The following is a 26,306-nucleotide window of genomic DNA, read 5'->3' on the forward strand; positions in this document are numbered from 1 at the left end:
GTATACGTAACATCACAAAACAGGGTGACGAAACGGTAACGATTATGAATTGGAAACGTCACGATAGAGACGGGGTGAGGTATCGGTCATTTGTTGAGCCGTACAAAACAACAGAGACAATCCATCATGGCGGACCTTACGGTACGATTACTGCAACAACTCCGCAATATTCCCACGGCAGCCGCGTTGTAGGAAAGGTTTTTTTTTCATTATGGTTCAACGCAGTAAAAACGGATGTTGTAAGAATTCTCGAAATCACTTTCATTCTCTAGATGCAAGATGCGAAATAGACACAATACAATGTAATTTCTTGTTGTCTCTTATTGCAAACCAGCATCAGGAGCACTCGTGCTGATAACACATCAAGAATCGTACGGTTGGGTTTATATGCGTTTAGGAGGAAAGGAATAGAACGCTCTAGACATTACCCGTAAGGAAGTGAGCGGAAGTGCTCTATCTCATCGATCCAATACACTAATGGTGGGCAACTCTCGCTTTGGAGGAGCTGGTTCGTTATCTAGCCTAACGCAGTGGCTGTCATACATTATATGAAACCTAGACACGGCTAGAAGAGCGGTAGACTACCTTCATTCAAGAAGTCATATAGAGATTTCGAGTCAAATGTTCACTACCTCCAACGGAAGATCCTTAAGATATTCAGCGACAAATGTATCATCTTTGATTTGAAGGAATTCTCCAACAACCTTGATACAATCTACCTGACTTGGGACCTGACAATAGCCGGATCCTAATCAAGGAAGGAATTGTTTCAGACGAGTTTTCGTTCATTACCGCTTTTTACTATCTAACCGGTGCGATACTCTTATACATTTTATCTACTATACTAGCTTTATCTCGCACAATACAATGAAAGTATAAATAAATCAAAATGAATTCTGTTCTGTTTTATCCATGTTGCAGAGTGAAAAGCGTGCTTTAAAAAGCACAGCACCCAACTGACGAGGCCAGAAAAGGAAGCTCGCTCTCTCTCTCTCTCTCTCTGTCATTACGTGCCGTGTCTTGAACGAGACTCCGATTCGCAAAAACACCAATTTCATCCCCTAGCCCCGTTTCTAACTCATCCACGACACAAAACACACACACATACACAACCAGCAGGCTGAGAATTTCAAACACTTCTATTACCGTATGGACAACATGGCTTCCCTTTCTCGTGCTTTTGCGCCGCGTGTGGAAGAGACGGCTAAACCGATGTGTTTCGGTGATTGGTCTCTCTTTCCGGTAACGTGGTCGGGGGGGGGACCCCGTCGGTGGCACTAGTCGGATAGAAAGGATGAAAAACCGTTCCACCGAACCCCTAACTCACACTACACACACACTGTATATATATTATATACACACACACACACTCACACACACTTGACGTTTGGACCGACCACCCCAATAATGGCGAGTTTGGATGATTGGTGTGGCAGCAGCGCACGGTACAAACTTCTAGCACGGAAAACGGAGATATTTTGTTTCAAAAGATGCCCATAGCTAAATTTGCTTCAAGATGTCGCAGCAAAATCGGCATCGGTTCGAATTCCGTTTCTCCCTATTGGTAGAGGTTTTCAATGTTTCGGGTGTTTGATTGTGACACACAACGGGGCTGAGATGTTGATTTGTGTTGAAAAAAAACGGTTTCCTTTCGTCCGTCCGTCGTCATCACTGGCAGGCGATACTGAGACACTCTGGACTAGCTTCTCTTCTCGCACACGAGACGAGACTAAAACTTTACACACAAACACACACGCAGAACCGCACAACACAGAGCTAAACAGCCATCCTCTCGCTCTCACGCTGTACCGATTTTTAATTCTCTACCCTATCTTTGTTTAGCTTACGGTGTCCATAACCAATAGAACACGAACGTAAGCGAGAGGTTAGATGAAGTATACAAGAGAGAGAGCGAGAAAGAGAGGGAGAGCGCGATATATATATAGAGAGAGAGAGTACCAGACGCAGGCGTATGACATACGTCGTCCGCACCAGCGCGCACACAACCATAAGTTCGTCATTGACCGTCTGGTCTGGTCAGTGGCGCTTGTTCACCAACACACTACAAGGTTGTCAAATGTCCACAATGTTTCATATTACAAAATGGAGCCAACTACTAAAACGTTGATTTTTTATTTGACACTTCAACTGTCAAATGTCATACGAATATATAAATCCGTACGCCTAAGTACACTCTTCGGTAAAATTCTTCCATAGTCATCAAAGAATCCCATCAATACACACCAAAACACGCGCGCACACACACCACACCATTGAGGTCCAACTGCACCGATGAATGTGGTGGAAGTGTCGGTGTATGCGTGCTTGATTCGCGTACTATAATTTCCCCTTTTCAAAGCCGTTGAGAGAGTAGCGCTCAAAAAATCGGAGAATATCGGAGCGGAAGCGCACCCCGTAGCAGCTGAAACACGTCGGCATGGCACAACCACACACACGATCCTACTACCCTCCCGCATGTTTTTCCCAACATTCCGCTTTTCCATTATTTTAGTTGGGTCTCACTCTCTCATTCTCTTTTTCACGCCCGGTTCCTGCTTCTTGCGCAATTGAAATCTCCATGCTCTTGACAGACCTTATCCCTTCTCCTTCACGTCCTCCTACCCTCACGCCGAGACCACCACCCCTAAACTCTACCACCGCCGGATCGTTACACATCGTCACCAATCCGCGTGAGAAAACCGTGAGAGATTAATTGGAAGCAAGCAAAAACATAAATAAATAAATATTATTACATTCGGCGGGCCCGCTCCACACTCACTGGGCAGATATTAAAAAACAATAAAATGGCACACATGTGTGAAGGACACGCACGCACACACTGGTATGTTTTGGTTTCGTATGGAAGCAAAATAATAGAACAGTTCAATGCAGCAATGCGTTTGCAGGTGAAGCAATAGGGAACAAACAATTCTATTCCTCCCTCCCTTCCTCCCTCCCTCCTTCACTTTCTTGCCCAAGCCCTCCCCCTCGATCCACCCCCTTAGAACTGATTTCAAATGGAGTATTTTCAGAAGAAAAGAAGGAAAGAAGGAAACCAAATCGGAACGTACACAACACACAGGCCCGTCGTCGTCATCGTCGGGCAACACACAATCGGAAACAATATGGCTGACGGCGGCAAACAACACACACATTGGCAAGATGGCCGATGGTGGTACGGCAGAGCGGGCCCATGTGGCGGCGGCAGAGCGGCGATACGCTTTCTTTTCGGTCGATTTGTGGCCGTCATAGGCGCCCCCGCCCCACACACCGTACCTAACCCCCCGGGTTCCTACCCCGCGGGTCCTAACCAAAAAAAACCGTTTCTACCCACTGGGTGAGAGGGGGTGGAGGGAGGGGTGATGAAAGGGGGCGCATAAGCGGAGTGGTCAGGCATGATGCGATGTGCACGTTCATTACTCTTTCGTAGGATACCCCCTCACCCCCTTTTTTCTTCTTCCTTTCCAACTCCCTGGGCACAACCAACCATCTCTTTTGCCCGATCGCCAACCGCCATCGTATTTTTTACTGTGCTTTTTTTTTCTCTTTATTTTCGGGCGGCCAATCGCTTAGCCAATATAAGCATGTTCGGGTGTGGGGTGGGCAATGCAGATGTGCATGATGGTTGCCGCATCACTAGAGCGCGCACACCCAGCGCCGAACACCGTTATATGCCGCGCGCAATGGCGACCTTTTTTTGTTGGTGACGGGGTGTTGGGAGAGGGAGTGGGGGGGGGGGAGGTGAGAGGGCAGGTGGGTGGCACTTTTCACCGCCTTTCCACGGGGGGGGTACGGGAGAAACTAACGCGATGTTCTAAACGCGACAACGTGGCACAGAGGGGCAGGGGAACTGCCAGGTTCGGCAGAAGACATAACACTGATACAGTGTCCCTAAAACGGGAAGAAAGGTAGTACGCGAATGTTTTTGCGGGAGGAGATGGGGGGAGGGTATTGTGGAGAGTGGAATGCAGTTTCTTCGATCGCTGTAGCTATCTTTCCACGACGTTCATGTCGTGTATATAGTCAATGTGTGTACGCGAGAACGTAACTGTCAGGGCCCCAGAGTATCCTGCGGACATTACGTATGAATGTTCCAGCTGAGAATCGTGTTACTGTTGTACGGCTTTCTACATTCTTTTCCGCTCTTTGCACGTTTACCGATCGATCCAGAGGTTGTCCTTCTTTGTTCCGGGAAGATTTAACTTTAAAATACAGGGTGAACTGGAAATATCATCTACCAGATAGAGAGCACACTTCGTCAGAAGTAGAATAGAATTCCAAGAAATCTTCGCGGAGAAAATTCCATCCCCAGTGGAACAAAGTATATTACCCACATAAGAATAACGTTTGGTGAAGATGTAATTTAAGTTCACCCAATATCTGAGCGCCATTTTAGCTCTGGGATCTGTACAAATTCCAGAACTCCCAGGTACCGGAGCTCCAACAAAAGCACGCTGGAATGAATTCTGGAAAATTTGGACAGCAAAACGCTTTATCCGTGGTTCCATTCACCAGGAAAGTGACAGGTGTGGAAAAAGACTAGCTCCTGTATATATGCGGAAAAACCCATCCCCAGCAAAGCAGAGACTGGAATGCTCACTACCTTGCCCGGCCAGAACGCATTGAACAGCGCAGAGTGGAGCAACTGAAATCATGCCGGTCACTTGAGTTGCGGGAGTTCAAAATCACTACACATACACATACACACACACACGGAACGGCCTGCACACGACACGGATCAATTGACGTCCCATTTCGCCTACATTTGCGGCCCGGAGTGAACGAACGCGTGCGAGCAGGAAAAGACACCACACCACCCAATATATATAGGCTGGAAAGTTGTCCAATCTTGTACCACCGCTGCGCCTGTTTCAATCCCTCCCTTCTCTCCGCTTCCACAACCTCTGGCTCCCACACCCTGTCGCTATCATCCCCTTTCCTCATCGGGTCGATGAATCCGGTTGGGGTAGTGGTGTGTATGTATGGGTTTGCGTGTGCAGATAGAGGAAAACTCGCGACCGTACACCGGTGGGGGGAGGGAGGTCTCCGGATGAGTGGAGAGAATGTTGCTAACACAGCACGCGTTTTTTTTGCCTTCGTATTTTCGCGTATTTTTCCCGTCGAAAGAGGCGTACGACAGTCAGTTTTTGGGGCGCGTGAGCGCCTCGACAAACCACCATTTCCCTGGGAAGTACGCACATACCCCTCACATACCAATGGGTGGGGGCCTTGTGTTAACGGTAAGGCAACGGTCTTGCTTACTTGCATCAGGCGCATTCTCTCTCTCCCTCTTTTTTTTTCTTTCTCCTTCTCTTCCACTCTCGCCCACCGTATCCACGATCCACTTCCTCATTTACCATTCGATCAAAAGCTCTCAGACAATCGATCCGATGTAGTTGTACGAGACTTGCGACACAGGTTTTGAGATTCATCATCGAGCGAGATTTCGAGGCATTATCAAAATGTGTGCGTCAGAATTACCAGATTCTCCGACGGGTTATGATAACATCGAAACCATTCGGATGAGTTACGTCGGACGTGATGATTATCAAGGTCGAACAACTCCACTTAGGATGATATAAGAAGATGGATCTGTCATTAACATATAGATATAGATGACATGTTGATAGAAGATCAAATCTAAACATACTGTACTCTAGTGTTGGGCGAGTCTGACTCATTAATCTGAATGAATCTTTAAATTGGATGAATGAATCTGAATCTCTCTAAAAAGCAAAGAATCTCCCAGGCCTCTAATTGCCATTATGAGCCACTGCTCTGAGGATCTGAAGACCATCTTTTGAGAGTCGATTACTGATTTGAATGACTCCTCACTAAAGATTCATATTAATGATTCTTTTCAAAACGTTCATCAAGCACAGTTTTGAACAGTGTTTATGTCACAAAAGCAAAGGTTCTCTTCACACATTCAACATCAGTGTGTGGTCGGCACCTCCAGCAACAGCAATAACGATTGAATCTGATTCAGATTCACGATTCTGAATCAATCTTTTAATTCAAAATGAAATAATCTGAATGTCTATTTCGAAGATTCATGAATTCTCAATGATCAACCATGCATTATGACCTTAAAGCCCCCTCACCCTTATCAAGGAACCTAGATTCGTCATTGCTCTGAGGATTCATGAATGGTTTGAGAATCAAATCCTAAATTCGATGACTCCTAACTACAGATTCTTACGAATATGACTCTTATCAATGGTTTGTTGAGTCAATCTTTCAATGCGTGATGAGCGGAGTTAAACAGAGTTCATAGTAACACTGAGACTCTTGGTTATAGACAAGGGACTTCCAGAGATTTCCCAAGCCCTCAAATATTACCTAATATACCTTTCAATGTCCTACTCGGGCAGTTTCAATATTCAACCTACGATTCGGCCGACCCCCGTTCGCTTTGGGTCCTCCTCCCATTACAATCTTTATCATTTCTTGAACCACCCTAACCTAGAGTTCATGTGGGCATGACTTTCCAAATTCCACACGAACCAAAATCGAGCTAAGCAATTCGAATCACCGCCGTGCCGTCGACAACAGAAAGCAAACGCACACATTGTTGCCTATAGTGTCGTCGTATGAATTGTAAATGCGATGGAGTGTGCTGCTGGTAGTTGCACAAACATATTTGCTCCACTGATTGCAACTACAGCCCTATCTGTTTTATTTTTCGCTCTTCTGTGTACCCACGGGCGTGTTGGACAAGCTCGGAAACAAATATTGGATGTAACGCAGCTGTGGAAACCACCGATCCAACAGCTAAACTAGGCAATTAATTTATGGAACGTTATCATTTGCTTGATCAGAAATGCTCAAACACACCATCCCGACAAATCTCGACCCGACCGAACAGCAAACCAACACACACACACAAAGCCGTTCGCCAATTTAGGGAACACCCAAGAAAAATTGGTTTCGAGGTGCTGTGGTGCCCCGGCGTAGACGGGTCAGGCGGAAGCATTAAATAGTCTCACCGTGCGCGCGGATGATACGGCTGTGTTGGTGCGAGACTATGCGTATCCGATTGGACGGACGCTGTGTATCGGGTTGATGGTTGGTGCTGCACTGCCAGCTGCATAGTGTGTTGAGCGACGGCCGCCTGATGCAAATGAGCGTGGAGGGGGCTTTTGTCTTAATTTTGCCTGATACCGCATCTACGCGCCGAACGTAGCTCCGTAGGGGTTCTCGGGTCGTGATAAAAAAGGTGAACGCGCGTGAGAGCCCAGGCGAGGTTGCTCAACAACAATCAACCGCGGACGACACGCACATACCGCTTAAAAGCTAAACCAGCCAGACGACGCAGTGTTGAGCGTGCGTTCAGAATACCGCGGTACACATATTCCGGGGCCTCTCGTTGCCACACAACACGCCGGACTCCTCCGAAACAACTCGCTGAAGATGACTCGTGCGACAGTTTCTGGTTGTTCCTACCCGACGACGCATAACGTATCATGTGTCATATGCAGCGATAACTTCGCCAAACGAGGCACGGCGAGAGGGCGCCACTGTACACCCTGCACCCGGCATGAATGTGCCTACTGTATATATAGAACCAGTCCTACACGACCGATGTTGACGCGGAGTTCGCAGTCCAAAAACAAAAAAAAAAGCAAAAACTGTAGCACTCACACGGAAGTTTAATCGCAGCAAAAAGACATTGCGAAAATAAAGCCCACGCACACACTTATGGATGAAAACTAACCGCGCTCGGGAGATGTTGAAGGTACGGAGGGTTTTCTATTGGGAATATTGTGTACAATGAAATGGGACGAACCACTGCGTAGTGCTCGCACAAACACAGCCGTAGTACAAATATTAGCATAATTACGGCACGATAATGGCTGACAATTTGCGTCACTTGCAAACATCGGACACTACCCCGGGGTCGGTGTCTGAGGTATCTCTCGCACACCTTTATCAAATTAAGGCAACTCTACCTGCCTATATGCTCATCTGACCAGAGATTGCAATGTCGCAAAACGACACTGTTGGGTACACAGAGATATTTTCGTGAAGTTGATCTATGGAGCTAAAGACCCCACATGCTTCACGGACATGACGTCCAGAAGTGACGTTCTTGGGCGAAAAGTCATCGGGTCGGGTGAATTATCCCACACCCCGTCTAAATCAATTTCATTTCATGCCCGACCTTCTAAGTATTGTACTTTTTTTTTCGCAAAACAAATATGCTACAAACGATAGTTCAACTCGTAGAGTACCGACGCAACCCGTACCGGTTTGTAATGAAACGTCGGTGATATAAATACCCCGGGTGGGGTCGTGTCGCCACCATCTTCGATCGAAAAGCGAAGCGAGCAAGAAAATAAAACGAGGCACACGAAAGTAAGCTAATGGTCATTATTATTCGTGGCCCTACACGGCGTCTATAAGTGTGTATTTTGTGTACAAGAAAAAAAAAACAACAACACATACACACACGGAGGCGCACATTTCATTTAAGGTCATGTTCGCCGCAACAGCAACAACACAAGCAGCCGCCATATCACTCCAGTCCTTATCCACCACGCGCGATGGTATTTGTACGAGAGAGGATTTATTTCACTGCGTTTGTGTATGTGTGAGATTTTTTTTTTCGTGAGAGCGATAGAGAAAGAGAGCAACATCTAGTTAGATCAAAACAAACCATAAAGGTGGCGTAAATACGCACCGGCACCGCACATTGAGGAGCTGGCCGATGAGTTCCGTAAGCAACAGAGACACCCACGGTTTCTCCGGTTTTGAACTGTGTGGCTTGAGCTCCACTCTAGTGCCCCCGTGGCAGTCAGTGACGTTTGGACCGTCGCACGCTACGATAGGGGTGTACGCCTTCATTTTTCTGCTTTTTCCACCCTGTACATATAGATTACTTGGTAATGCTGGAATTGGTTTAGAATAACCAAGAGTTTGGTAGACATTGACAACAACGCTGTCACGTTTTACCTTTTGATGTTGGATGACATCAGTAACTCCCATAAGTTCTTCGGGAAAACTTCATTTGAGGATCTTCAATGTGCACCGTTAACATCTCTTCGCTGTTAGAGAGCCGAGCTTGGTATGAGCTAGTATTGTGCTTAATGAATCTTTTGAGAGGAGTCATTCATATGAATCTTTAGTGAGAAGTCATCCAAATTAGGATATAGACATTTTTAACAACTGATGAGGGGTTGGCGGGTGGGGAGTCCTTAAAGAACATAAATCTAGGATAACTTATGAATATTTGAAATAGACATTAGCCGAAATCTTTCATTCTGATTCATGAACCTGACTCAGATTTACCCACCACTAGGTCTGAGCAGCCTCTATGCATTCCATACTCGTTCAAAGGTTCTTCCAATACTTCGACAAAGGCGCTGAGCATTGGAAAAGGGTTCAAGGCCGAAGTCAGGGGTGTTGATTATATTTGTTTAAATTCTTTATGACACTGTAAATGAATAGATTTCCGTGAATACCGTGAACGACTGTCACACTTAACTCACCATGATTACTACTATGTGTCACGTGAAGAGGCGTGATATTAGTGAAGATATTAGCAAAAGCATTAATCCTGTCCTGCTTTAAAAACCCGGCAGTACTAGAAACTTGCAAGTCTCAATCATTTCCCTAACCCTTTATCTACCACCCGGTGAGTAGATTAATATACACTCGTAGCAACTCGCCATTCGCCTTATCAGTTATTAGTGGATAATTTGTTTCAATCATAATGGCGCCTTACATTCCTTTTCCCTCCCCTCGTGCTCACTCCCCCCAAGAGAAACAAAACCGACTGATCTTTCATAAGCATCGATAATCGATGTGCGGAAATAATAATAAAACAAAAACCATTGCGCTCCTACCCCCGTGCAGAGTGGATGGATGAGTACCCTATAAGGGTGCAGGAAACAACACCCGATGGAGTGGTTGATTTGTTGAATGGCGTGAGAGTGAGTGAGTGAGCGATTGAGCGCGCGCACGCGCACTCGCTCACCAACACATCGGCAAGCATCAGGGGGCGCTCCACTAGCTTAGAGTGTCCGCGGTCACGTCAAATGATTGAATGCGTAACGTGTGTACACAGATACACACACAAACACAAACCATCAAAGAGCGCAAAGAGATAAACCAAGTGGAAAGGCAGATGCGGACGAAATAAGAAAACGAAAGCGAAGCAGAACAGTAAGAAATCATGTAAAAAAAATCGACAAGAAATACGTGCTAACGCTAAGAAAACGGTAGAAACAGGCAAAACACGGACGTGACAGATGGGCACAGGAGAAAAAAAAGGAAGACACCGATGGCCATATTTGGTGAAGAAACAAAACTCTAGTCAAGCTAAAAGAGTTTTTTTGTGTATCATCTCAAGGCAAGGCCACACATGACTAAAGGAAGTGATAAAATGACTTAAACAAGCAACACGATAACTGCCATTTTGGCAGGCAGTGGATAGATGATTCATTCTGGTGTTCACAAGGTCTGAAAAGGCGATTCGATTGGCGCTCGTCCGGGAGTTGTTCATTTCGTTTGCTACAGAGCCCATCTTTCTTTCCATCCCGTTCGATGGCGATTGATTCGACGTTTGCAAATTGCAGCCCCCCCGTTTGCACCTTTCATTTCCCAATTCCAACATGGCGGCTTGTTGCTAAATGAACCGAGAGAAAGAGCGCACTTGCAACTCAATTCAATAAAGCAAGCCTGAAAGCGAAAGTTCGGACAATGCAAATCTTCGCCAGTGTGCAAAAATGGTGCCCGCTTTGTTTAAACTTCATTCTTCTTGCTCGCTGTGCACCTTTTCCTTCACACAACGCCCTGACGGGATGAGTGTGTGGGCAGGTGGGTGAAATGATTGCCGAGCGAAAGCCAGCCAACACATACACGCGCAACACCGAGGGAGAAATGGGAAGGACGAGAGACACTTCGTTTTGGGGGTTTTGTTTTCTTAACTGCGCAAGTGTGCGTGTTTGTGCAATGAGGATTTTTTTTTTCGTTTTTATTGGCCATGTCTCTCTCTCTCTCTCTTTGATTCATATTCCCACACACAATGTTGGCTGGTGTGTGTGTGTGTGGTGTGCTGATTTTTTTTTTCGTAATATTCGCTCCAGCACACCACACTTCAAACGGAAAGGCCCACGTACGACCCCATCGACACCATCCGTCCATTGGGCATCACACGAAAAACGCCCCCTCCTCCCTCCCCCTCATCTCCCATCATCGCCTCATCCTCCTCATATGAAGAGGTCTTCAATAAAGAAAAATAGAAACAAACAAACACATACACACAGCGATTATGCCATGTTGTTATCGCTACCGCAAATGGTGAAAAACATAACAATCAGTAGCTAACCCTCCCCCCTCAACAAATCACGTTACCACACTCACCACTGCTCTCTTTATCGTGGTGGGTTTGTAAGGGAAGAGTCGCTATGCATTCCCAAGCTAACTACGGACAAGGAAAGGCAAGAGACCGCTGCTCTCGTCAAAAACCTTCTCCCTCCCACACCAAACACCGGGGGGACTCCTCCGGGTACAACTAGCCCCGGTGACGTTTTATGTGTGTCAAACACAGCCCCCCCGCACAAACCAGGCTTCCCCTCTGCACCATCATTTTCGCATTCACCCCAACCGTGCTACATCGTTGCAATGATCGAACCAACGCCTTTAGGTTCACGACCTAAGCAGCTTCACATACGTACCGTCGCCTTTGTGCCTTACAGGCCCGCAATTGTTTGTGGTGTGTGTTTACTCCTATCGATTCATTTCTAAAAAACACATTGACAACTCAATGACAGCTGTCAAGTTTAAGTAGTTGAAACATGTGGCTCCAGATAGTCACAGTCTCAACAGAAGAAGTAAGCCTCTGAATGTGAGAGTTTTGACAATAGTTGAGACAAAAATGGGAAGATACACTCTTTCTTGCAAATAGAAGAAGAAGATTGATTCAATTCCCAATTTATAAACAATCGGATTTCTAGTTTCAAGAAGTTCAAAGCCACTACTTGAAACTGACAGCTGTCAGTTAGCTGTCAAATGTGTTTGTAACGTCAAATGATCCAGTTGAAACGATGACAGTTAGCTTCAATGAATCCATCAGTTGCCTGGCATTAAAAGGACATCGATTTTGCTAGAACTTATATAACGTAACCGGTGGCCATCTGGCCGTGCAAGAACATGGACGAGGACGTATGTGGAAATCCTTGGAGGAAACTAACGCGCAGTACGGTACCGCACTGGGAACACGTAAGTGTGAAAGGAGGGAACACCTTTTACGCATTAAATATTCGCTTATTCCCCTCGAGAGGGTAGCTAATACAGGGTTCCGTTGGTCTATTGTTCCTAGACCACATGGCCCTCGTTTGCTCGTCTGCTTGCCCTCCTATCCTTACGCTGCAGAACGATGAAGGGAGAACGGAGTTACGGAGCGGGACGGTTATTTCTGTTCCTTGAAAAGGTCCCCCCACCCTCAAAACGCATCATCATTCCAGACATCCTCCCAAAAGAAAAAAAATAAACATCCCCAAAAATTGATGCCTCTACCCCGGAGATGATGCGGACGAGAGTGGTATTGGTGAGTGGTTTCGCGAACCCAACAAAACAAAGTCTCTGCCTGTCGACTCGGAAAGCTGAGACAGTGAGCGAAGGATGAGATTTTCTCGGGTAAAGCGAAGATCACCCATCGCACCCTTCCCCCACATGAAGATGGGAAGAGAAGATTATGTATGAATTGCTCAGACTTTCGAGCAGAAGACAAAAAAATACATCAACCAGAATGAGGCCTAAAACGCAGTTAGTTACTTAGCAAATCGGAAGGCAGATCGGATCCCGATTTTGCTATCAAAAAAAAACAACCAAAACCGACATCCTTCACGCACATAATGAAGGTTGTGTGTGTGAATGTACGGCAAAAGGACATCAAGGACAAACCGTAGGCAAAAACGGGAAAATGAAACGCACAAAAAAACACATTCCACCCAAACGATACCAACACACCGACAAACCACATGTTTGTGCTTCCTTTAGCGCTTCCTGCGGGACTTGGCCGGGGGAAGGAGGGGTACAAGTTTATCCTGTTTCCTGTAGTGCCCACTTCCAAGAAGGTTCAGATGATGCAGGGGACGCAGCACGCAGAAAACCGTGACCGGTTTCCCGATCACTTCCCCGACGGCCTTTTCTTCCTCACCAAATTCGTCCTTTGCTTTACCAACACACCCAGCAGCTGCTACTATTACCTACTACCACTATTACATTGTAGCATCAGAGACATACACACGCAGCCTGAATCCTTCCTGCACAGTCGGAAATGCAGACAACAGTGTGGTAGTTGCTCTAATTTTTATTCAAAGAACCACCTTGTGTGTATTGTTTGTGCCTGAGCAATAAGTGGGTTTCATGAAGAAAGCGTTGAGAGAGAGATATATAGAGCAAAAGAGAGAGAGATTTATAGGTTATGTTTCTCTCTTGCTTGCATTATGTACAGTAGTGGAGTTTTGCACCCAGAACCTTTTGCCGCGAGGAGAAAACGAGACGCGTTTAACAGTTCATTTCCTTTTATGTGTGTTTTTTTAAGGGATGTTTTGGACGAATTCTTCCGCGAGTGTGATGGGAGAGAAAGAGAGACAAGCGAAAAAAAAGGAGTAGAAAAAGTAAGGATGCCTTTTTCAAACACATACACACCCATTGGTGTTATACGAGAAAAATTCCTCAAGTTCTTCTGCCTGCGCCCCTTCATCAACCCTTAATTTTCTTCCCTCATTATTATCAACGGTACATTTCGCCGTCCTACGCCGTCGTCTTGTTATTCTACAGCCTGCGATCTCTCCGTACACCATCTCTCACCCCTATGTCCGGTAAGTCCTTGTTTGGGCTGATTTCTCTCCTACGGCCAGATGTGGCCTTCTTTAAGCTATGGTAAGATGCTTCAGGTGCGTCACAGATGTGAACCATTTTTTCCTTAGAGATGGTGTTGGGGTGTGCAACATATCCCACCGCTTGAGCATTGGTCGAACCCTTATGAGCGTTGGCGAAAGAGGTATAGAGAGAAAGGACGAAAATGTGGCGGTATGCGGAGTTGGACAAAAAAGAAAATGTGTCCCGAGGCATGGTTTTATTACTTTAAAAAAAAATAAAAGAAAGAAAAGGCTCATAATGCGGTAGCATAAACGAAGCATACAGCTTACCAGACACACACACACACACACACACACACACACACACACACACACACCCAAACATATCTCGAAACACGACAATTTCCACCCCGAAAAGGAAACACACGTGTGTGTCGCTCGTTGGCCACTTTGCATCGGCATCGATTTAATGTTTAGCGGTATTACTCTCTCTCTCTTTCATTGGGAGTCATATAAACCCTGACCACTCTCTCTCTCTCTCTCTCTCTATCCCACACAAGACTTCAACGCAAGAATAATATAAAATAAAACAAACAACAAAAAAGCATATTTTTCCTTTCCCTTTTGCACTTACACAACGACGAACACAAAACGAGCATATAATCATTGAGCATATAATCATAATATAGCATGAACAGCTATGCTGTTACTTCCACAACACATTCCTGCGTTTCGTTTTACTGTGTTGCCCCCTCTTGCGCCTTTCCCCCCTGGGAGGGGGTTTGGGAGGGGTTGGAGGGGAAGGATGGCAAAAGGCAGTCCCTTTCCCTACCTTAACGCTACTGCTATGCGTGTGGGCAAAGCACGCCTAAATGCAGGCAATAATGAAACCGACCAACATCCCCCCAACCAAAAGCACGGGAGGGGGGGTGGTGAAAACAGAAGCGAAAGAGAGCGGTGTGTGTGTGGAAACAGAACAGAAGTGACAGAAAGAAGGAAAAGAAGCATCAAACAAACAGCAAACAAAAAAATCGTTGCCGAGGCGGATTGTTCTGAAAATATGCAATTCGCTGCCTTATTCCCAGACCTACCCCCCGTTTGGGGGTGTTAAGAGGAAAAGAGACTACAGAAGGTAATTCCATTCCAACTCGCCAACTGCCGCAACAAGAACAACAGCAACAAAAAAATCCAAACTCGACTAAACCCATACCGCGCGCGCTCCACTCCATTTCCGCAAAGCATCCCCCCAGAACAACCCCTTTTGGCGAGGGTGCGCGAAAAGGGAGGGAGGGGGTGGTTAGTGGATGAAGGGAATGGAGGGGGGTTGAGAGAAGGTTTTCTCATTCTTTGGTTTTTTTCGTGGCCGTGTCCGTTTTCAGCAGCTCACCACTGTGTGTCTGTTGCCGCTTCTTGCTTCGCTGTCCACAGATTGCTTTTGGGCTTTTAAATCTCTGCTTTTTACTTCTTGTTGTTGTTGTTGTTTTTTAGCTTTACCTTTTTCCCATCTTGCCGCATCTTCCTACCGGCACCAGGTTAAAATAAAAAAGTTCCAAAACAACCAGAAAACCGGTGTGATTTCAGTGACCCTCATACTGTTTCTTCCCTCTTTTTCTGCTGTTTGTTGTTTTTTTTTTGTTTTGCTTTGGGTTTTTGCTTCGGCATTTCAATTCGTACCTTACCGGGAGCATGAGGGGGGTTAATTTGTGGTGTGGCGATGAGTATGAGCGCGTACAGAAATAAAAACTATTTACTGCAGCATATCCACCCTAGGCGCATTTCAAATGCTTTTCTTTGTTTTTGTTTTGTTTCTTTTACTGTTATCGATTTTTCAATCGCAAAAAAATGCCGAAGGGTAGTTTTTTGGCTATGACAGGACAAGTATGGTATGAGTGCGACAAGATTGTCATAATTATTGAATACTAGACGATGTCGAATGGGGCAGCCCGGTGGTGTATTGGTAGCAGCGCCGGTCTTCACACGACAGGGACCGGTCCAAAATCCCATCCGGACCAATCTTCCGGTACGCAGGACTTGACTATCCAGCTATAGCGGTAAGTAACCCCCTAAAATGAAAAATTTCTCCAAGGGGGAAATGTTCACCTTGACAGCCTCTTCACTTCCGGCTCTACTCACTTCACAGTTTATATTGCTCTACGATGGAAAGTCTCCCAAAGATCTTGTGAGGATTAATGAATCTCTGCTGAGCTTCAAGGAATCAATGAGGATCCATGAATCTTTAAGGGTTCATGAATCATTTAAGATTCATTAATCTACGAGGATTTATGACTCTTTCCTCAGAATTGATGAAAATTGAGATTAAGATTCAGAGATTGATTTGAGGTTAAGATTAAGGAGTCAATCTTGTGTTGTGCTTAATGAATCTTTTGAGAAGCGTCATTCATATGATACTTCAATTGGAAGCAAATCCAAATCAAAAGTTGACACTCAAAATCCATAATATTAAAATTTGTTAAGATTCATAAATATACGAGGATTTATGACTCTTTCAGAATTCATGAGGATACATAAATATTTGAGAATTTATGACTCTTTTAGGATTCTTGAATCTCTTGAATCTTGAAAAGGAATCTATCTTGAATCTTCCTTTACTTTTACACTTTAAGGAATCGTTGAATATTTCTTGAATCTTTGAGGATTCATGAATCATGAGGACTCAGATTCATTCATTCAGGTCAAAGATCCATTTTGATACATGGCTCTGAATCAAATGCACCCGAAACTAATATTTATACACCTACATATTTCCCTGAGGTTGGAATTGTTGAAGTCTTTACTGATAATATGCAATTATCGAAGTGAAGCGCGCTGTGGCACATAAACTCCACGAATGCGCAAATGCCAAAGATCGAAAATTACATTTATCGAAAATTAAATCAAACCGTGGTTTATTCGTGGCGAGCAGAGTTCGAGCGAACACGACTTTAAGCCATTGTACCGATTTAATAATCACAATGCGCAATAAACTTCTAATAACACCTTATAATCGAGAGTTTTTCACAATACCCCTTCATTTTCCTCCCAAGATCTGTTGCATTAAATCACATAGCTTCACACAACAACCGTTGGGCATCGTCGTCGTTGTGGATCGATTGGCAAGTGTTCACACGCAACATGAGCCCGATTGAGCTGTGGTTGTCATCGGCTAGCATCACACAAAGTACCCCCCAGCGTGTGTGTGTGTGTGTCTTCCTTCTTAATCACCCTCCATCCTTTGCTTTCGTTTCAATCCCCTCCCCTGTTTTCCTATTCCACCCTTAAAATTGTTCCATGAAGCACTGGGTGGGATACCACCATGGGGTGGAGAATTTATTTATTTGCGTTTCGAAGCAGACCGATAGACCTCCTTTGCCACCACTTCACCCCCTTTTCTCATCCCCTTCCTTCTTCCCCCGCTTCTTGTTTCCAATTCCACTGTGGAAAAGACGGCTCCTCTTTCGCTTTTGGGTAAAACACCGCAACTACATCCTTTCCCCCCCCCTCCACCTTTTCATCTTGCTGACCCGGCGATTTCGAGGGGGGTTGGTGATGTGGTTTTCTACATGGGCTTGGTAACGGAGACCCTTTTTGGACGCAAAAAACCCGAGAAGGGGGCCCGAACTGGCCGTCGTGGTTCCGGGTTTCGAGGGGGCTGGGGGAGGGCGTAGGTTCAATCGGATACAAATAGGCAGCGTTTGCCATTTTGAGGAGGGAGGGGCGGTGTGTGGGTTGGGGGGGGGGGGAGCGAGTAGAAGAAGCTAGCTAGATAGTATGCGGCTCGGGCACGTACCTATAAATATTAACATTCGCTTGAAGTTTGTGTACACGCGCGCGCGTCATTTTCTGTTCTATTTCTACCCCATCTCCCTCCCTCCCATTCCCGCCCATCTAATCATCCAAAAACCCTTTCTTCTTCTTCGTTTTCCCTTTTTCCTTCCTCCCTTGCTCGGATGTGTGTGTGTTTTTTTTTTCTCCTAGCGCCCGGTATCGGCACAGCTACAACACGCTTCTCCCTACACAACCAAAGGGGGAAGGGGGGGAGGAGGGGTGTCGGGGGAACGAGGTGGTGGGTCTCCGGTGAGTGGATTGTAGTGACGCGCGGCGGTAGCAAAATGGCAAACTAATGGCACAACCGAGAGCGCGCGACCGACACACACAAAATGGCCGTCGCCGCCGCCGCCGCCATCGACCACTGGCTGTGTGCGTTTACCCTCTATCCGCTCCCCCCCTCGCACCCGTTCTCCCTCGCTTGCCTTGGTGCTATCCCACGTGATCCATTCCGTCCACCGAACCGAACCGATAAGCTCGCTATAGCAACTATAGCAAAGAGATGCGACGACCGTTTGGTAAGCGAAAACGCACACACGGAACTCGCGGAAGAGGAGGAAGGGAAGGGAGGAGGGAGACGAACGAGGTGCGAGGAAGCGAGAAGAAATCGCACCGGAAAACAACACATCACACCACACAGCAGCAGCGCGTCCAAAACCAACCACAGCAACAACCAAACAAAAAAAAAAGACCAACAGCAAAGAAACATAAAACAACAACAGCCAGGCCCCAATCCTCAACCTTCAAAATTCGACGAGCCAGCGGCGACCGGTGGTGTTCGGCCCGTTTCAATATGCCGCCGAAAAGCGACCCGCGTTGTTGTGTGGCGCCCGCCCCGGGCAAGCGTGATTTCAATTTTGAACAGGCCCTTCGCGTCTTATCTCGGGGAAGTTTTTCGTAAGGTCATGTGTTGCGGGCCGCGGTTTCTCGCCGCGAATGCTTCCTCCTCCCCGCTTCCTCCAGGCAACAAGAAGCACATGGAGTAGGTGGGGGGGAGGTCCGGGGGGGGGGGGTGATTTTCTTCTTCTTTGCTGCAGCAGGAGGAGGCAAGCGAATTAATAACCCCCAAGTGGGGAGAAGCGAAGGGGAGAGAGAGAGGGGGTGGAGGGGGTAGTATGCACATACGCACCCCGTACAAAGCTCCCTTTTTGGTGCACCAACCCACACACACAAACACAGAGGGAAACATTTACGTAAATCCAAAGAAACCAGTCACCGGCAGAGGATTGCTTTCGTCGTCGGGCCACTGCTACACGCTGGGGGTTGATTTATGCGAGTTTTCACCTTCTTATTTGATGGACACCTTTTGTTTTGGTTGCTGCTGTACCAGTGGCGAAGAGGAAGTGGGGGGGGGGGGAGGACAAGGATATATTACACGCACACATACGATGATGTGGAGGGTGTACGCAAACTAAAAAAGCCAAACTGGATATATCAGCAAAAGGGGAAGCTTGTCAAAAGGGGAAAGTTGAAATTGAAGACGCACCCGCTGATCATTCAAGGACAAGTCGGCAACGCTTAAAGTGTGCGCCTGTACAGGTGTACGCAAACAGTGCGCTGTGATAAGACGCCGAGAAGGCAACGAACACCCGACGGTGGACTTGAGAGAAGCGAAAGAATAATATAACAAACAGAAAAAGAGAGAGAGAGAGAGAGAGAGAGAGAGAGAGAGAGAGAGAGAGAGAAGTGTAAAATGCTGTTAAAGGTGGTGAGAGTATGTTTGGAATCGATTTCTTTTCCCTATTTCCCGAGCACATTGCGAATTGTGGTTTCAAACCAACCATTGGCTGGGTACTGCACACTTCAAACTAAAGCGCCATCTTCAGGGATGTGTTCTTGGAACGAAATTACAGCATTGGATGTCTTATCGAGGGTATTGGAACAAAACAGCAACAAGGAACGTCAACAAGGGAAATCTTGAGGAAACTGCTGGTAGTCTATAAGATATATCTGATGTACGAGAATTCGAAGACAGGTGGGTTTTGAAGTTTGGGAGTTTATTGAGGATATTTTGATGAAACAACATCAAAGTGCGCCATCTGACGGGTAATCTTGAGGACACTACTCAAGTCGTCTACAAGATATATCTAATATACGAGGATTCGAAGACAGGTGGGTTTTGAAATTTGTGAGTTTATTGAGGATATTTTGATGCAACAACGCCATCTGACGGAAAATCTTGAGTAAGTCTGTGAGATACACGACACCTGATATGCGAGAATTCGAAGATATGCAGTTTTGAAATTGGGACCTTAATTGAGGATCTCTTAATTAAACAACTACAAAAACTGACAAGATCTGACGGGACATCAGGAGGACTCCAAAGGTAGTCTCTACGGGTATCTCCACGGCACCTGTTACACGAGCTACGCCAATTTTTTAATTTGACAGCTCTGTAAGTTCTGAAGCACTCCCTCTGAAGCTCAAGCGAATATACGAGAAAAATATGGAGCTGCCATTTAAAACTCGGAACATCCAGTTACTACACTGCAACAGTGTAATATCTCGTAGACTATTCATGTACCTACAATTGACAGCGATGGACAACAACGCCGAACGCCATCTGACGGAATAACTTAACATTTAAAGCACTGATTTTCACTGCAAAAAAGGTGTTAATAAAGGCAACAACCGCAAAAAACAGCCAAACTTAGCGCATGTCTATGAAGGTGTATTATCACATTCGCGCGGTTGGGTTCTGCTTTCTATTTGAATTTTTGTCGTGTTTTTTTTTGTAATCTTCCCTTCTGCATTGCTTTCCGGTTTTCACATTGCATACATCTCACACACACCGGATCTTCAATTACATTGGAATGTGTGCTTCTTCGTCTGTCTCCGTTCCCGCTCCGGCACCTGGTAGTGTTACCGCTACAACCATCACATAGCAGCTGGCTCGTTGATACAGCTCGTTGCACCCGCAACACACCGTGCCACAACCGGTAAAAGCGATTGTCAAATTTCCAACGCTCCCATAGCGGCAAAAAGGGTCTGTGTGTCTAATAGGGTCTCGTTTCATCCGTTCCTCGGGTGGTATATCTGCGGCACAGGAAGAGACGGCCGGCGGTGAGTGCAATAGGAACGAACCGTCCCGCTTGGAGTCTCATTACATTCATCGCTTTCCCCCAACCCCACCACATCCCTTGTCCTTCCCCTTCTATCCCCCTTCATCCCTTGCAGTTAGATACCGTGTGTGTGCGCACGGAGAGAAGTTGCTGCGAATCAGCTCGACAATAATTAATTCAAACCTTTACACATACACACAGAGCCGCTGTAGATAGGGGATGAAGAGAGCAGAGTGGCTGGATGGTTCATCTCCCTCATATCTAAGCCCATCGTACCATTCTAAATCCCCCAAACCTTCCTCTCCCTTAACCCTCTTTCCCCTTTTTTGGCACTAAACGCGCGGTCAGGTTCGAATGGTCCGATGGGGGGCTCACGGGTACGAAAGAGAGCAGCAAAACGCAACAAGACAGACGGGGACCTAGAGTGGAGCAGTAGTAGCAGCAGCAAACGCATTCACAAATTTGTGAGAAGAACAAGAAGAAAACACACCACCCCGGCCCCCTTCGGTAGATTTAATTTACCGGGGTGACCTCGCGCTCTCTCTCTCTCTCTGTCTCTTTTTTTCTTCCAGGAAATATCCGGGAGCCAGGGGGGTTGTTAGATGTGGGTCCAGGTATAATGGAGGAGGAACAGCTCGCCTTGATGGGTTCACCTGCTTTTTTTTGCATTACGCTTTTCCATCGCTTTGTAACATCCATTCCCATCGGTCGAACATCGTTGATAGGTTGAAGTGTGGCCGATCGCCTAGTCCGGCGCCTTCCCGCTGGCACCGTCACCAACGTACGGCGGCCATATTATGACGAGGACGAAAGGCATTTCTCTTTCCGAGTTTTATCGTATATTGGTTTTTGTACTCCTCGCCAGGGGCTTCTAGTGACCCTCCCCTTCCCCTTCCTACCCCCTCTGACCCTAAATAAAAACCTTTTCTTGTCCTTTCACGGATCGCGGCTCGCTACGTGGAGGACGCTCTGTTGCAAACGACCATCGGGGCCTTAGAGAGCTGTGATCACTGATTCATACGGAGGTAGGGAGGGAGGTGGAAGCGGAGGGGTTCTCTATCGAAATTGGTGAGTGTTTGCAAAATGGAGCGCATATGCGAAATAGCAACACAACAACAAAACCCCGAAATAAAAACCGACTAACGCAAAGCTTTTTCCACCCTCAGAGAGCTGCGAAACGAAAGAAGCTGCAGAGTTGTTGGGGGATGATGGACACCGGTGCAGGTACAGGATAGGTAGGTGGAACCAGATAGCCACACTTTATAATACACGAGAGCAAAAGAGTTGATATATGCGTGTGAGTGTGTGTGGAAGAGAGAACGAGAGACAGTGAGAGATAGAAGCAGCAATGCAGAAGGGCTTTTGCTCAAACAATCTCATGCCACCCCAATGTACCGAATGGTGGTAACTAACTGAAAAGCGCGGAAGACGCGGGCGATGTGAATCCCTCCTCCCTCCTACTACACCCCCCCCCCCCACCACCCCCCACCACTCCTCCCACACACGCGGAAGAGAAGAGGCCGTGAGAAACAGGCCCGGAACAGGTTGTGGAACCCGGTCGGATGATCCACAAAATCTCGCCCTTCCAATCCCCCCCCCTCCCCCCTCCACTCCATTCCTTTCCTTCCACAAAAAACACCCTCCGCATCCAGAGCACATCTTTGGTTCACCCACTCTGAACTCTGGGTCGGATACTGAACTGAACCGAACTGAACTGAACTCTGGGTCGGGGGGAGAGGGGTGGAGCGGACACATAAAGGCAGGAAGATGAGAAGCAGAGGAGTCGAACAGAGCGGCAGGCTCCACTGACCCTCTGGTGGAGGGAGGAGGTGGGGGTGGGGAGTTTGGGACACCGTCGTTGAAATATGTACGAAAAACCGATTGGGATGCAGGGCAAGGGAGAGAGAAAGAGAGAGAGAGAAAGAGAGAGAGAAATGTGACCGAGGCGGGAGATCGAAAGAATGTGAGCAAAGCAAAGCATGGAACGGACGTAGACCCACGATTTCCGAGTGCATATATGATTAGGGCTCCGGTCCCCAAACGCGATACAACTGAAAGAGGGGTGTTCCAGGGGGTGGAGTGTATGGGGGGGGGGTTTCGATCTAGTCGCGAACCTCCCTTCATCCACCCTCCACCCTCCAAACCTCCCATAGCTATGTGCCTATGTGAGTGCGATCGGTTTGTGTATGTACGTGTGTGTGTTCGCGCAGTGTTCCAAGCTTCGGGCACGGCACCGGAACCATTCGAGCAGCCCCGTTTTGTCTGGAGCAAACTAGGCCTCTTCCAAAACCCGTAGACGAAGATCTAACAGTGAAGCAGACACACACTCGCACATACACACATGCTACACACCTTCGCAGCATTCACACACAGGCACAATCATGCGCACTGGGGGTGTACTCGGGTTGCAAGTGCAGTTATTAAAAGCCCCGAAGTCGAACCACACAGCCACACACACAACCGCATACACACACACACGGAAGGTTGTGCCACGCAAAACCTTACAACAGAGCCCGATGATGATGACCATCGCGGAGGGAGGGGGGGGGGGGGGGGGGAGAGCTAACAAAGCAGAGCCGAACCATCTTTCTGGATCTTTGGCTGGGTGTGCGAGATGGGAAGAGCCTGGTGAGGGAGAAGACGGGTAATGGGAGGGGGGGTAGCTTTTCGCGATTCGAAAGCCCTACAAATACAGACATAGGTGCACGAAAAACCCGGGTGTCTGGGGCTTGTTTCACCTCTAACGCGAGGGAATTTAGCTACTGTCAGGCGGAGAAGCCTACCAATATCCCCGAAGTCAGTCGCTTGCCGTACGGATTATTCTCGCTAAACTCGCAAGTTCGGGTGGGCTCAGTTAGCTCGGGTATGAATAATTGGGGCACTCCGAACCTCATCCAACAGCCAAAGCTTGATTACCAGTTTACCAGTTATTGAATTCGCGAAGATGACTAAGGTATTAGACCTAAAAAGGTACTCACAAGGGACTTTTTGAAATTATTGCGTGTGTAGCAAGTGTGTATCTTGCCTGAGAGTAGCACTAGCAGACTAGATTAGCCGGCGAGAACTCGCTGTTGATAACGGAATGTTGTTGGTTCGCCATTTTGTGGCAACAGCAGATGCATTCATTAGAATATGCAGCATCAAGCTACCCAGATCGTCGCCCTCAACCCTCTCCTATCCAAACAGCTCGCATCTTGCCCCCTTCCTCCTTCTACATTTCAATAGGGTAATTTTACTTCCAAAGTTTCCAACGAGTTCGCGCAATGCCCGAACCTTCGCCATTTGCTGACGTCGGCTGTAAGTCCACAGTCCAGCAGCGGGAGTTTCGCCACGGCATCTAATGGAATATATCGTCCCAATGCCCGGGGACCATCCGCGTGCCCACGCCTCGGTTTCGCCGGCTGGCCCCCCAAATGACGTCAGAGGCCAGTGTGCCGACTTCGAGAAGAGAGGTCCACGGCATTTAATGTATGCCGGGTGATGGTCAGGGCGAGCAACAACGGAACCCAAGCGAGTAGGCGAATGGTGCTGTATAGGTGTCACCTACCTACTCCACTCACCGCACGGGCGGTGCTATTTTTGGACTGCACCGTGTAGGAAGACTTCATTGTTTTACACCTGGTAACGATAAGTACCCAAGCTTTGCGCCGACTTTCATGTCTCGGGGGGGAAGGGTGGGGGGGGGGGGGTGGAATTTCGATCGACATTTGATCTGAGGAGAGTTCAATAACTAAGCTCCAGTAGGAAGATGGCAGATACGTTTAGGCACGCTCCAGGATCGTTGAGTGGGTTGCAAACACTCTCCGCTTTCAATCTCCCCGAGAAGCGCCACGTTCAGAACAAATCAGAAATGTGACCAGTGCCAGAGAGACAACGGAACGGATATCCAGAAGACTCACGGGACCGGCCCCAAGGAGTAGGTAAACGATCCGCAGTAACAAAAGAGGGGTTAAAGGCGCAGGTAACCCCAACATACCGTGCAGGACCCTGGACCGGCTTCCATCTGCTCGCTGTCACCGGCTCGCAGCAGTTGGGGTGGTGGAATATTCCAGCTACACCAGAGCGACGATCCAACGAGAAGAGCAACGGGGGTGCTCCGGTGAAAGGAGGGTTTTGCGAGCCACATCAAATGCAGGCCCCGCAGCAACAGCAACCCCGACGAGATGTAGGGATGGGGAGGAAAAAAAAGGAACCGCCGAGAGACGCAGCAGACGAAAGAGATAATCACGTTCGCCCGCGTTCGGTCCATTCACCCTCACCCCTATTTGATTTATTTCCACTCCACACTCAAAAGGGGGGAAGAGCAGCTTGAGCTTGAAACGGGGCTGAATGAATGATTTTGCTCCTAGTCTCTCTCTCTCTTTTCCACTTGCTGACCTGCGTTCTACTGCTGCTCCAACCCTTCCTCTTCCACTCAAACACACACACACACACACACACACACACACACACACACACACACACACACACAACAGCAACAAGGGCGGTAACACACAAGTGATTTCACATTCCTCGCAAAAATACCGATCGACATCATCTTGTTTGTGGTGTGTGTCCACCGGTCTCTTCTGCTGGGAGTCTCGGTGGGGGAGGTGGTCGAAGAACGACAGGCTGTTGTTAACACAGATCTGTTGTTTCAGCCGCACAAATCTATTCTTATCGTCACCCCCAACACCACACACCCGTGTGCGTCATCCCTTACCCCCCCCCTCCCCCTTCCATTGCATTCCTCAAACCATCAATCGGTCCATTCCTCTGGTGGCTCGATTTCAGCAGCAGAAGAAAAAAAAACCCTCCTATATTCCTATTCCACCATCCAAAAAAACCATTTGTCGACGTCAACGCAGTGGCGATCAAAGACAACACAGCTAGAAGAAGACACTGTGTTGTGTGAAGTCGACCAACACCTCTAATAACCTCGGTCTCCTACACACCACTGGCTGGACGGGGTTGTTTGTTGCGAGTGCTAGGAGCAAAAGACGTAATCGGGGCAGGTCTCCAATTCCCCACAAGATGACGGGGGGACGGCGTGAAGCAGATTCGTCACCTTCAGTTCGCGACCGGCCGTTTTAGGAAGTATGGCGCTTGCTACTCACGTAGATGTAGTACGAGCTCAGCATGATATCGTCCAGGCTTCGCTTCTGCTGCGGTTCTTGATATTGTTGCTGATAGTAGCGTGTAGGTGATGTACGCTGTCGCTGCTGCTGCTGCTCCGGTTGTTCCTGTCGCTGCGTTTGCTGCTGCTGCTTCTTCTGCTTCTTTGGTGCCGGTTGTTGCTGCTGCTTGTTCTTCATTGAAGCAGACTGAGGTAACAAATTGATCGGTGGCCACCCCCTCCCCGCTTTGCGCCTACTACCACCCCCGTAACTGCACTGTGCCACAACGCGTCTACCACATTCGGAGGCACCACTACCAAGCACCCGGCCGTATACACACACACACACTCACACTAGAGGCACCTCCGGCCGCGCTGTCGTTTCACACCACCACCACCCTAATATAGTGTTCACTACACACTGCGCGGTCTACAGCTGCTGATGTTTGATAGTTGATCAGGGGCGAGGGGGGGAAGTGTTGAAGGTGGTGA

The 26,306-nt window shown here is 47.5% G+C and overlaps 1 protein-coding gene across 1 annotated transcript in view; it reads right to left on the minus strand.

The window, feature by feature from the left end:
• The window catches only part of LOC128307345 (serine/threonine-protein kinase tousled-like 1), a 32,851-nt gene extending 6,838 nt beyond the window's left edge, over positions 1–26,013 (minus strand). Inside the window, exon 1 of the mRNA XM_053045131.1 lies at positions 25,816–26,013. Within this exon, the coding sequence (XP_052901091.1) occupies positions 25,816–26,013 (198 nt within the window). The remainder of the gene's footprint in view (positions 1–25,815) is intronic.
• Positions 26,014–26,306: the final 293 nt, after the last annotated feature.

The sequence above is a fragment of the Anopheles moucheti genome, chromosome X (genome assembly GCF_943734755.1).
Source record: "Anopheles moucheti chromosome X, idAnoMoucSN_F20_07, whole genome shotgun sequence".
Classification (NCBI taxonomy): domain Eukaryota; kingdom Metazoa; phylum Arthropoda; class Insecta; order Diptera; family Culicidae; genus Anopheles; species Anopheles moucheti.